General features: G+C 41.0%; 1 protein-coding gene across 1 annotated transcript in view; it reads left to right on the plus strand.

Annotated features, from left to right (window-relative positions):
• The window catches only part of jade2 (jade family PHD finger 2), a 218,363-nt gene that overhangs the window by 179,958 nt on the left and 23,961 nt on the right, over positions 1–14,444 (plus strand). The window contains exon 13 of the mRNA XM_072445655.1: positions 7,902–8,019. Within this exon, the coding sequence (XP_072301756.1) occupies positions 7,902–8,019 (118 nt within the window). The remainder of the gene's footprint in view (positions 1–7,901; positions 8,020–14,444) is intronic.

The following is a 14,444-nucleotide window of genomic DNA, read 5'->3' on the forward strand; positions in this document are numbered from 1 at the left end:
CCCATTAGCATGCTAACGACCCACTAGCATGCTAACAACGCACTAGCGCTACTTCCTATCTTTTTTACGATACAATAAACCCAATATTACATGCTAACAACCCACTATCATGCTAACAACCCACTAGCATGCTAACAACGCATTAGCATGCTAACAACGCACTAGCGCTACTTCCTATCTTTTTTACGATACAAAAAACCAAATATTACATGCTAACAACCCACTATCATGCTAACAACCCACTAGCAGGCTAACAACGCACTAGCATGCTAACAACGCACTAGCGCTACATCCTAAGACACAGCGGTCTTAACTTAACAGATGGTTTTACAGTGTATCTGTACTGGGGCAAAACTTCTATTTTACTTTACTACATGAAAAAAAGTTGTCAGTGAATTTGCAAACTATTAGGAACCAAACTTTGAGCTCAGAGAGTTGTGAAAACTCATCACTGTGAATATTTATGATGCTCAGAAGGCGTAAATGAGACACACGTGGGGCTGCTGTAAAAGTTTAAAATGAATATAAAAATCAGGTTCGGCGCCTTTAGGTTATACTTCAGGACAGACGTGGTAAAGTAGCCGTTGTACTAGGAGGTTGTACTCATGTAAGGGTAATGTCACTTTAATAATATTGAGTAAAAGTACAAAAGTAGTCGACAGAGAAGAAAATACTACTGAACTAAAAGTAACTTTCAGAGCATAACGTCTGATTTATAGCCTGCTTTAAAGTTAAAAAGTAAATATTGTATAATCCATTAAATCTGGCAACACAAATGTTCAAATCTGTCACTTGTAGATTTAGACACAGCGGGAAGCGAAACGTTGACTCAAATACGAATACTGTAACTTCAAAACTAAATATGACTCAAGTAGGGGTAAAAGGAGTATGCAGATGAAGTACAATGTCTTTAGAAGTAACTGAGTACTCCCCACCTCTGCTACTGGACAAACCAAGGCTAATATGTCCATAGTAAGTGAAATAATGCATTGTTTGTGTTCTGAATCTGTTGGTCGCTTTTATCCTTCAGACGTCTGTGTTTGTCCTCGCCGTCTGTTTGTCCATTTCAAGTAGAATCACAAGCTTCTAATCAGCCTCTGCACATTTTGTCCTGTCTATTTATAAACCTGCTCCAGCGCAGGGGACAAACGGCACGGGGCACAAACGAGGGACATACGGCACAGGGACAAACGGCACAGGGACAAACGAGGGACAAATGACACGGGGGACATACGGCATGGGGACAAACGAGGGACAAACGGCATGGGGGACATAGGGCACGGGGGACAAACGAGGGACAAACGGCAAGGGGGACAAACGAGGGACAAACGGCAAGGGGGACATATGGCATGGGGGACATATTGGCACGGGGGACATATGGCACGGGGGACAAACAGCACGGGGACAAACGAGGGACAAACGACACGGGGGACATACGGCACAGGGACAAACGAGGGACAAGCGGCACGGGGGACAAACGAGGGACAAACGGCACGGGGGACAAACGAGGGACAAACGGCAAGGGGGACATACGGCACGGGGGACATACGGCACAGGGGACATAATGGCACGGGGGACATAATGGCACGGGGGACATGGCACGGGGGACAAACGTACTGGATCACTGCAACTCTTGAGTATTTTTATTATTTTCAAGTGTATGAGTTTTTGTTTTGTGATAAAATGTGAATATATGATTATATTTCTGTGATGTATTTCATCTGCATAATAGTGATATTTTATCTGCATCATTAGTCTAAGAGAAGAACGGGTGGTGTGTGACAAACTGCATTTGTTTGTGAAGGTATCATAAAGATGGGCCAAAGAATGTTGCCCCAGGGGGGGTGCACCCCCCCTTGCAGGCTTTATCTCTACGGAAAAATACCAAGTGCCTTGATGTGAGGCTGACCAATGAGAAATGTGACCCGCCTATTCCAGAATATCTAATAAAGCCAACCAGCATGGGAAAAAACGGGGTGAGACGCAGGAGGATCACGCAGGCTGCGTACCACAGCTTGCGTGATCAGTCCCGGCGTTTTCTCCCAAGCTTGCCATACAAATGTCTGATATTTCTGTGTCGTTTCATATTCTAGGTTGAATTGTGTTCTCGATGTGTTACGGAATAGCATCGGTGTATGTCTGATTCCATGACATGTCTACACACAAGGCACGTTTATTTGTAGAGCACGATTCGCACACAATTCAAAGTGCTTCAAACGACAGGGAAAAAGTCACAAAGACTTTTGAAATCACAAAACGTTTTATTCATCCAATTTAACACTTTTTCTGACATGAATCATACATTTTGTCCGTGCTTATGATGCGCCAGATGAAAAAAACAGATCTATTGGCCCACACTGGCCCACACTGGCTCACACACTGGACCACACTGGCCCACACTGGACCATACTGGCCCACACTGGCCCACACTGGCTCACACACTGGACCACACTGGCCCACACTGGACCATACTGGCCCACACTGGCCCACACTCTAGACACTCTGTCCCATATTTATTTGACGTTGCCAGGGTGACAGGCGTCTCCGGGACGGGCACATCGCTTTTAGAGTGATTCTTTCCCATGTTTGACCGTCCCTAGACGTCAACGCGCTATCTGTATTTTAGTTTATGGATCCAGATTTGAAAAAAAAAAGAAAAGAAAAAATATATATATATATATATATATATATATATATATATATATATATATATATATATATATATATATATATATATATTTTCAAATATAAATAACTATTTGAATAATTTGCAGACTTGTGACCTTATAAGATGACTTAGTAAGTGACATTTTGTTTTTTCTGATTCTTAGTATTGAACTGTAACATAAGCAAATCAAACACACAATTGATCTAAAAAGGCTTAATTATAGAAACATGATACACTGATAAGCCCCACCTCTTTATAGTGAGGTGGGGGATAGGGGGTAGGTGAAAACAGGAATTTTCTGAGCACTACAGCCTCAAACATGAAGGAATCAAATACATTTGATTAAACAAATGATGTAGAAACACATTGGAAGAATATTTTTCACAATATTTATTAGCAGATATTTTGGACAGGAATTGGTGTAGGATTAGGTTTATGATTAGGAATGGTTTATTTGGTTAAGATTGGTCTTTGGAACATGGAATATTAGAATTATTTTCACTATTTAATTTCCTCAGCTGCAAACTGCAGGCTTATCGCTCACGATGTATTCCTCATAATTCATCCCTAAAACATATCCTCTTTAAATAAGGTAAAGAAGATGATTATTTCATGTAAAGCCAGACCGTTTCACTGTAGCTTCAGGACAGTTGGACTCATCACATGTGAACGCACACAGGCTGCAGGAAAGAGCCCAAAGCCACGGTGGGCACAGGCTGAATGAACTCTGACAGTGTTACTCCAGAAGCAGCTGTCAATCACCTCCTCCCTGAGCTGCTCACTCTGCTGCAGGAGCAAGATCGAGTTATGCTGCATCACTGAGCGCAGCTGGACATTGTGTTTGGCTTCTCGTGCCACTCAAAAGTCCTTCACGGGCCCATCGGGGCATGCGTGCCTCGCTTTGCAGACTTCTGAGCCACCTCCTCGCTCAAATGACCAGGGCCAGTTGGTAAAAGGAAATATCCATAACTTGTTCCATGATATTTATACCCTTTTTTCCAGACTATAAGTCGCACCTTTTTTCATAGTTTGGCCGGCGTGCGACTTTTACTCCAGAGTGACTTACATGTGATAATAATTATTCATTATTTTCACACTGGCAACCACAAGAGGGCGCTCTAGGCTCTAAGCGACGCAGAAGAAGAATCTGCACTTCCTCTTCCTCTGGAGTTTGTGGAGTTGTTTAGAAGTGACACAGAGGAAGAAGAATTCAATGGATTTAGTGATTTGGGGTAATACTGATGCTTTGGTAAACTTGTTAGCATGTTCTTTATGCTATAGTTATCTGAATAACTGTTAATATGTTACGTTAACATACCAGACACTTACCACAGTTCTGTCTGTGCCTCATGTAGCGTAAGGTGTTAGCGTTAGCATACGTACACCTATTCACCATGTTCTCTAATCTGTTATTATTCAAATAAATTTCCCCCAAAAAGGTGACTTATACTCCAGTGCGACTTATATATGTTTTTTTCTTCCCTATTATGCATTTTTAGCTTGTGCTACTTATAGTCCTGAAAATACGGTACCTCATTTCAAACTCAAATATCTAACAATGCAGTAAAATCATCTTCCACTCCTGGTATTGTGTTCATCTTTTGGTCTAACTTCCTGGTGACTTTTCCACATCTCTTGTCACTCCCACTTTGCTGTGTCTTTCTTCTGTCATTAACAGTCCGTGTCGTCCACATGCTAAAACACAAATATGTGTTTGCATTTCTGTAAGAGAACTCCCCTCGGCACGACGTGTCTGCCATGGGCCCAATTAATGTGTCGTCCTGCCGCTTCTGTTTGTCGTGTCGCTGAAACCGCCACGTTTTCTGCGTAAAAAACAAATGCAGCCGCACCTCATTTTAATATTTATTTTTCTCGCTGAAATATCCTTGGGATGTTTTCCATTGAATCCACGGACAACGGGACGAGGCAGAAAAACAAGCTTAAACGTGTTATTCAGTTGCTACTGCTTGTAGTGCCGCTAATCAGTTGCAAAAGGGGACAATTAAAGGTGCACTATGGAACTTTTCCGCCACCGTCTTGACAGGACAAGACTCTATGACGACGACAAGAGAAATCTGATCACCCAAAACACATTTATGTGTTTTTAGAGTATGCGTTGTACTTGGATGGTACTAAAATGGACAAAGTACATCGCATTTTTTATCAATTTCGCTTCAATTTGAGTCTTCTCCACATCATAGTTTGTGCAGGTTATTTTGCATAATGTTCCTTGTCGTCTCCAGAAATCAGATAATGCAAATAATGTAAACGTGGTCAGTGATGTCATGCACTTTACCTCGTATCAAATGTGCGTGTGAGAGTTCGTTGGCTGTGAGCCTGAAAACCCAGGGCGAGGAACAAATTCATTCATATGTTTCTCGTACGCAATTATCTCGAATTCTTAGAATAATCTTTTCGCGAGTTGTGCGTTTTGTCCTCGTTCTTTTTCTGAATCAAATGAACCTGTTCAACATTTTACATCATGATAAAAAGGTCACCCGTGGTAGAAAAAGAGTCATGTTTAAAGTGTTCTGTGTAAATAAATGCTCCTTTAGTTGCTTTAGTGCTGGTGCTTTAGTTGGTGTGTTGCCAGGTTCAAACAGGTTTTGAGCGCAGAAGATCAGACGAGGCCACAGCGCCACCAAAGGGTCGTTCAAGGGTGGAAAGTATTAAAGTGCAAAAGCAAACGATTTTTTCAGAATTAGAAAAAGAATTATTGCCATTTTTGGTGAACCTGAAACAACAAATATAATAGCAAACTATACACCAAATAATAATAAGCATGAATTTAAAAAGTGTGATGTTGTTGAAGATGATGTTGTTCTTGCTGTTGTTGTTGTTGATGAGGATGTTGTTGTTGTTGTTGTTGTTGTTGTTGATGAGGATGTTTTTCTTGCTGTTGTTGATTATGTTGTTCATGCTGTTGTTGATGATGATGTTGTTCTTGCTGTTGTTGTTGATGAGGATGTTGTTTTTGTTGTTGTTGATGTTGATGAAGATGTTTTTCTTGCTGTTGTTGATTATGTTGTTCATGCTGTTGTTGATGATGATGTTGTTCTTGCTGTTGTTGTTGATGAGGATGTTGTTGTTGTTGTTGTTGTTGATTAGGATGTTTTTCTTGCTGTTGTTGATTATGTTGTTCATGCTGCTGTTGTTGATGATGATTATGTTGGTCTTGCTGTTGTTGGTAATGAGGATGTTGTTGTTATTGAAGATGATGTTGTTTATGAGGGTGTTGTTCTTGCTGTTGTTGTTGATTATGTTGTTCTTGCTGTTGTTGTTGTTGTTGATGATGTTGCTCTTGCTGCTGCTGCTGCTGTTGTTGTTGTTGTTGTTGTTGTTGTTGATGATGATGTTGTTCTTGCTGTTGTTGTTGATTATGTTGTTCTTGCTGCTGCTGTTGTTGTTGATGATGAGGATGATGTTGTTCTTGCTGTTGTTGTTGATTATGTTGTTCTTGCTGCTGTTGTTGTTGTTGTTGTTGTTGTTGTTGATGATGAGGATGATGTTGTTCTTGCTGTTGTTGTTGATTATGTTGTTCTTGCTGCTGTTGTTGTTGTTGTTGATGATGAGGATTATGTTGTTCTTGCTGTTGTTGGTAATGAGGACGTTGTTGTTGTTGTTGTTGTTGTTGTTGTTGTTGTTGTTGTTGTTGTTGTTGTTGTTGAAGATTATGATGATGTTGTTGATGAGGATGTTGTTCTTGCTGTTGTTGTTGATTATGTTGTTCTTGCTGCTGCTGTTGTTGTTGATGATGAGGATGATGTTGTTCTTTGCTGTTGTTGTTGATTATGTTGTTCTTGCTGCTGTTGTTGTTGTTGATGATGAGGATGATGTTGTTCTTGCTGTTGTTGGTAATGAGGACGTTGTTGTTATTGTTGTTGTTGTTGTTTTGTTGTTGAAGATTATGATGATGTTGTTGATGAGGATGTTGGTCTAGCTGTTGTTGTTGATGATTTTCTTGTTGCTGTTGAATATGTTGTTGATTATGATGGTGTTGAAGATGATAGTATTGATGATTTTGTTGTAGCTGTTGAAGATGTTGTCGTTGATGTTGTTCTTGATGATTATGTAGTTGAAGATGGTGGTGGTGGTGTTGTTGATGATGAGGATGTTGTTGTTGTTGTTGTTTTGTTGCTGTTGATGTTGTTATTGTTGCTGGATCCAAACAATTGTAATGTATTTCATTGTGCCAGGCTCAAGGTTCCGGTGGATTTCAGGCTTTCCCTTTTGGACAGTTTTCTTGTAAACACCAGTTTGTTGAGACCTCAGCACATTATTGGAAACTCATGTTCAGTGTTTTGTGCACACACATTTTTGGTGAGCCACTGAAAATATGGAATAAACGGCCCCGTACACGGTCTGTATGTGATTATCAACTGTGATCAAGGAGTTGCTGTTCTAAGCATCTTAAAGGACATATATTATAAACAAACTGACTTTTTTGAGCCTTTAAACATGTTCTAAGGTTCACAGGTCAATCATTGTTTCACTCAGCAATTTATCTTGAATTTGTGTTGTTTGAAAGTATCACGACACACATCACCCGCAGGATACATCGCAATATTGATCTTTTGAGTGCTTTTGAACTAATTACAACTGTGTGTTTTATATTATCATGCCGCGGGAAGGATAGCTTTTGTTTTCTACCCTTTGCAATCGCTGAAACCAAATTTTGACGGGGTAACACCGGATTTATAGAAAGTAATGAGTACTTTTCAATACATTTTCAAGTTCTAAAACATGAAATGCCAAAGCAAATGTATTTGATCTTGTTTAAAGGTCGCTAACATTACAAATAATGCATAATGTGTGTCCTTTAAATCAAATCTGCCGTGCACATTATTATTATTTCTGTGACTCTACTTAATTTTATTTTATTTTTATTTTATTCTATTATCATAATTTCATTATTATCTGATTTTTTATTTTATTATCTATTTTATTTAATTTTATTCCCCCCCTCCATTCCCTATTAAGATAGGAGAGGAGTTTTGTTAATAAGAGTTTTTTTTTTTTTTTGTTCACAAGAGTTCTACTAAGAGTGTGTTTTTTGAAACTTCCTATAATCTGTCCTTTCCTCCTGTTCTACTGCGTTGTAACAACGAAATTTCCCCTTGTGTGGATATTAAAGGATTATCTTATTTTATCTTATCTCTTACTCTTTTCTGCCTGACTGTTTTGTCCACCTGATTTGCCTTCCTAACACATTTTCCCTCCCTCTGTTTTCCAGGTGCGTAACCTGTGCTACATGGTGACCCGGAGGGAGCGGATGAAGCACTCTCTGTGTGACCTTCAGGAGAAGATATTTGACCTTCAGATCCAGCTGCTGGAGGAGGAGCTGGCCTCAGGTAACGCTCGGCCTGTGCACGACCCAAACCCTGCTTTATGGTCGATATCTCTGAATGGACTCAAACATGTACAATAGTAAATCCCATGCATAATAAGAGCTAGTCCTTCCTTTTACTACAGACATTCACCAACTTCTGGCCGATCCTATCACAGCCGCTGACACATGTGGAAGGAGGATATTCAGAGGAAAGTACTTCTCCTCTGATTGTTCTCCTGACATCCAGAAACACATGTAGAACTTATGTCGCCTCAGATCTGCAGTTTAGCTCAATAAAGTGTTAAAGTCGAAGAGGCCGAAGCGCGCGCAGAGCGTTCACTTGCACGTAGACCAAACCTCATCAATTTGGATTAAACTGGGACAAAATCGTGGACTTGACCAGGACAAAACGAGGACTAAAACTGGACCAAACCAGGACTAAAACAGGACCAAACCAAATCCCACGTCTGCTCTAAACCGGACTCAAACCAGGACCCAGCAAAGGCGAGTGAGAACAGTCTTTTAGTGAATCAGCGTTGCCTTTGACGTTTGATTGAGGCGCCATTAACGTGAGCTCTGTATCGCATTAAAGTGTTTGTTATTTAGATTGCAACATATTTCAGAATGCGCAGTTAAAAGTACTTCTTTTGGTTCAATTCAGAGGAGGAAGGGCCAACAAAAATGTGTCCGAGTGCCACATTTTGGCAGAAACCCACGCTTTTTCTCAGTCCTCTGTTATTTCTTTTTTTTTTTGTAATCCGCCGTTCACCGCGAGTTCATATGACGGTGACAGTAAATTTGATGTGTTCACTTGTTTAAAGATGTTTCTGCCGTGTTTCAGTACATTTCGTCTTGTTTCGTGGCGAGGGAATGTTTATTTTCTCATTTAGACCTAAATTATTTGAACCTGTCAGATATTTTGCCTCAGCAATTCAATCTAACCTAAACTGTTCAAATTAAGATAAATATTCTGAATTCAGGTCCTTTTAGGCAAGACTAGATATTGAATTGTTGTTGTGCGTCTTTCTGATTGGTTAATCTGCCTGTCAATCACGCCCACCGCCATTTGGATCGGGTTCCGGGCGCTTTATGTCTTCACTGTAAAGTAAAAAACGTGTGGTCTCTGCTGGCCAGGCAAGAGTAAAACGGAATATTTAGTTTTAAGAGGAGATGTTGTTAGAATAATTGCGGGGTTTACGATCGACACATTGCATCTGTTTAAATTTGGATCGTGACGTAAAGCGCTACATCTGCCGCTCCTGATACTTTTCTACTGCAGTTTAGAGCGAGCGAGCGAGCCTGGGAGGGATTTGGACGGTGAAATGCGCTGGTCAAACGGTCGCCAACATCTTTTTGCGGCAGGTTTGCGTCTCTTGGTAAATAAATCACGGATTATCGTCTCGGGATGGGATCGGCTGCGTCGGGTTGTAATCCCGAGTGCTTTCACTGCACCAGCCTAAACACACCGAGAAAAGGTGCATTAAGAAACCATTTTAAAACTACAACTTCCCAATGTCCATGTAACTTCAAATAAAACATGAAAACTTCAGGAGTGAAACAAGGTAATCGATTACCGTATTTTCCGGACTATAAGTCGCACCTTTTTCCATAGTTTTGGCCAGGGTGCGACTTATACTTTACTATACTATTTATACTTATACTCCAGAGCAACTTACATGTGATATTTGTTATTTTCACACTTTTAACCGCATTTCATACTCCAGTGCAACTTATATATGTTTTTTTCTTTTCATGCATTTTTTTGGCTGGTGCGACTTATACTCCAGTGCGACTTATAGTCTGAAAAATATGGTAATTGCAACTAATTGTCAACTACTAACTAACCAGTTTTTCATGCCGTGTGCCAAAACGAGGACACGCATCAAACGTTAGTCTTTCTGAAGAAAAACTTATATTCTGAGTAAATATGCTCCATCTGGATGTCCTCACCGCGGCTTTATCGAGGGCAAATATGGAAAAGATCTCATGTTTACGAGCCGTTCACAATCTACATGACTAAAGTGATTGTTCGAAAGAAAAATCACCAGCGCGATCAGCAAAATAAAATGTTTAGGTGCGGCTCTAAAAAACGCGTTAGAGTTACATAGTTACAATATGTGGGTCCAGAAGTATAGCATTTTCTCTCTCGCTACGTTTACAGCAGGCCAGGAAAACCGGACATCTGGAAAATAGATGAAAATGCAAGAAAATAGATGAAAATGCAAGAAAATAGATGAAAATGCAAGAAAATAGATGAAAATGCAAGAAAACAGATGAAAATGCAAGAAAATAGATGAAAATGCAAGAAAATAGATGAAAATGCAAGAAAACAGATGAAAATGCAAGAAAATAGATGAAAATGCAAGGGGGGGGGGCAATAGAATGTTCCTGAATATGTTTCCGTAGTTGTTTGTTATTCGCGCTCTGGAGGCTGATCGTATCCCGGTTCCAGCTCTCCGTCAGTGCAGTTGAAGTGAAAGATGGTCCTGTCTTTTTAACGATGTGTTGAGTCCATAACCTCCTATCCATCTCCTCCTCCTCCTCCTCCTCCTCCTCCTCCTCCTCCTCCTCCTCCTCCTCCTCCTCCTCCTCCTCTTTTTTCTCTCGCTCTCCTCTCTCCAACTCTGCTCTGCCAAAACCACTCACGAAACCAACTCAAACTTTGCCTTTTGTGCTATTTTTATGTTATGTTTTTTATGTTATGTTTTCCCACGCGCGTTTTATCAAGTTTCTAAGAGTTTGGATTATTCCTCTGCAGTTTTTTTACACTATTTATTCAATATTTTTTGCACATTCCCATCTATTTTGGGTTTGTTCTCGTTCACAGCGACGGTGTAACATCCTTTCGATGCGCTGTAAGTCTGGCCGACCCGAAGTTCACTGACCAAGGCCACGAGATTACAGGAGATCACGTAATTCCACATATTTAAATGGGAAAAACTACCACCAAACCATGTATTCATCAGTGAAAAAGATGGATTAAACTCACAACTTGCTCCTTAGTCTGTGCATAACTCATTTGGTTCTGCTGTCGTGAATGTTAATCCTTTAAAATTCACCCAAATAGTTTGATCGACCAATAAAAATGCTTGGTCGAACTACAGCTCGGTGCAACGCTGTGCGTCGTTCTTCCTGCTTAGTCTTAGTTTAGACCTGTAATAATCCTTTTCTAGACCTGGTTTGGATCTGGTTAGACTCAGAAGGTCGCAGTTCATCCTCTGAAACATTCTGAATTCAAGTACACATCAGAATATTCCCTTTTTCCCGCGGTGATTCGTCTGTGGGGCTTCGGTCTCGCCCCGTCCCTAAACTGCACCCCCCCGTCTCCCTCCCCCGTCAGTCTGTCTGTCAAAACGCAGTCCCGGTCACGGTTTACCGCCTCCGCTGTGCGTCTTCCCCGCCGTTCAGCCAAAGCACTCGACCGCCGCCCCCTTTTCCCCCACGCGCCCAAAACCCAGAACGTGACCAGAAATTACATCAAGGCCCGACTCCGCCAGTGTCACGGAATATGGGTCTGTTTGAGAGGAAGAGTAGGGCACGATCGAGGGGAACCTGGCATAAGTGTCAAGTTATATTTCTGTACACGTGGCCTTCAGCTTAATGGTAATGGTATGATGGGTTTGTACGATTTTCAAATTTTGACTTTATTTGGTGTGTTTATACATAGTTCATTCATCGTATATAGTTTTACACCAATCGAGCATGTATTTGTGGAGAAATTGTTGAAAAATCTGTAGAAAATGACAGGAAGTAGCAGTTCCAGTCAAAATTTATGCAGAATTTACACAAAGAAACAACTTTTTTGATGCTCTAAATGTTAATTCTACAAAATAAAGTCCCTGTCATATATTTTTATTGTCAAATAAATTAAATGGTGAAATTAGATGAGTTTTCCTTGTGTGATGTCATCAATTACAAACAGGAAGTGAAATTATAAACCTGAACAGTATGCTATTCTGTGATGACATATTCATATTTTTTTGCAAAATTCTAAATATATTTATCTTAACTGCATTTTAGTTCATTTAGTCTTCCGACCTTTAGCGGGCGCTTTAAATCAATGCCTCGTCAGAGCGTCGTCTGACCTCTGAAGTAGGTTGGGGCTGCTTAGTGCTTGGATGGGTGCTGCTTAGTGCTTGGATGGGTGCTGCTTAGTGCTTGGATGGGTGCTGCTTAGTGCTTGGATGGGTGCTGCTTAGTGCTTGGATGGGTGCTGCTTAGTGCTTGGATGGGTGCTGCTGGGAAAACCTGGTGCCACGTGGGCATCGGTGGGTTTAAAGTCTGACTTCTAAAACCAGATGCAAGTAAAAACTAGTCACACAAACATCTTAATATTAAAATAACGTCCTGACATTTGAAGCTTTTTCTACCACCGTATTTTACAGACTATAATTCGCACTTTTTTCATAGTTTGGATTTATACTCCTGAGCGACTTATATGTGATATTATTAACACATTATTATATCATTTTGTTTGTTATTTTCACACTGGCAACCACAAGAGGGCGCTCTAGGCTCTAAGTGACGCAGAAGAAGAATCTGCACTTCCTCTGGAGTTTGTGGAGTTGTTTAGAAGTGACACAGAGGAAGAAGAATTCAATGGATTTAGTGATTTGGGGTAATACTGATGCTTTGGTAAACTTGTTAGCATGTTCTTTATGCTATAGTTATCTGAATAACTCTTAATATGTTACGTTAACATACCAGACACTTACCACAGTTCTGTCTGTGCGTCATGTAGCTGAAGGTGTTAGCGTTAGCATACGTACACCTATTCACCATGTTCGACTTATAGTCCGGAAAATATGGTATTTCTACTATTCTCCTGGACCAATGACTTGTTTCTAATAAATAAAGGACCAATTATTTCTAAACCTCCAGCTAACGCAGCCATACCTGCTCCTTTTGTGCTTGTCCTTCTAAACATAATTAATACATTTTTGGTTGTCTAATCCTTCATCGGCCGCTGAAATCGACTAAACATCCACATCTACAGTAGCTAAATAATGTCACACTGAGGCTCATTCTAAGATCTTTAAGCATCTTTAAATGAGCGATGTTGCCCTCCATGAGCGTGTTCCAAGTCCTGGCCCTGCACACGTGGCACAGCCCGGTCCCTCGGTGCCGCTGGACGATATTAAGCACAGCTCCTCTCCTTGGTGCGTGGTTTGCAAATGGATTAGCTGAAGTCTGCCTGGCAACAGTGGATTGGGCGCCTCACTCTCCCACTCGCAAAACACCAGCCAATTTGACCTGATTTCAGCGACGACGGCTGCGTGCACTTGTCCTGCTCCAGTCCTGATCTAGGCTGGGTTTGGTTTAACTCCAGGTTTAACTCCAGGTTTAACTCCAGGTTTAACTCCAGGTTTAGCTCCAGGTTTAACTCCAGGTTTAACTCCAGGTTTAACTCTAGGTTTAACTCTGGGTTTAGCTCCAGGTTTAACTCTAGGTTTAACTCTGGGTTTAGCTCCAGGTTTAACTCCAGGTTTAGCTCCAGGTTTAACTCCAGGTTTAACTCCAGGTTTAACTCTAGGTTTAACTCTGGGTTTAGCTCCAGGTTTAACTCTAGGTTTAACTCTAGGTTTAACTCTAGGTTTAACTCTGGGTTTAACTCTAGGTTTAGCTCCAGGTTTAACTCTAGGTTTAACTCTAGGTTTAACTCCAGGTTTAACTCCAGGTTTAGCTCCAGGTTTAGCTCCAGGTTTAACTCCGCGTTTAGCTCCGGGTTTAGCTCCGGGTTTAGCTCCAGGTTTAGCTCCAGGTTTAACTCTAGGTTTAACTCTAGGTTTAACTCCAGGTTTAACTCCAGGTTTAACTCTAGGTTTAACTCCAGGTTTAACTCTAGGTTTAACTCTAGGTTTAGCTCCAGGTTTAAGTCCGCGTTTAGCTCCGGGTTTAGCTCCGGGTTTAGCTCCAGGTTTAGCTCCAGGTTTAACTCTAGGTTTAGCTCCAGGTTCAGCTCCAGGTTTAACTCCAGGTTTAACTCTAGGTTTAGCTCCAGGTTTAACTCCAGGTTTAGCTCCAGGTTTAACTCCAGGTTTAGCTCCAGGTTTAACTCCAGGTTTAGCTCCGCGTTTAGCTCTGGGTTTAACTCCGGGTTTAGCTCCGGGTTTAACTCCAGGTTTAGCTCCGGGTTTAGCTCCGGGTTTAACTCCGGGTTTAGCTCCGGGTTTAACTCCGGGTTTAGCTCCGGGTTTAGCTCTGGGTTTAGCTCCGGGTTTAGCTCCGGGTTTAGCTCCGGGTTTAGCTCCGGGTTTAGCTCCGGGTTTAGCTCCAGGTTTAGCTCCAGATTTAGTTCCAGTTTTAGTCAAAAATGCACTTTAGATTATGTATACATCAATAATATCAACATTCTGAGGGTAGATTATTTTATTATAAATAATAAATACAAGTATTGTGTTTTTTTATTTCATGCATTTGTTCTGATTCATGACCGTCCCAGGAACA

Source organism: Eucyclogobius newberryi, unplaced genomic scaffold (assembly GCF_026437365.1).
Source record: "Eucyclogobius newberryi isolate DKJ021-1_F unplaced genomic scaffold, fEucNew1.0.hap1 SCAF_15, whole genome shotgun sequence".
Classification (NCBI taxonomy): domain Eukaryota; kingdom Metazoa; phylum Chordata; class Actinopteri; order Gobiiformes; family Gobiidae; genus Eucyclogobius; species Eucyclogobius newberryi.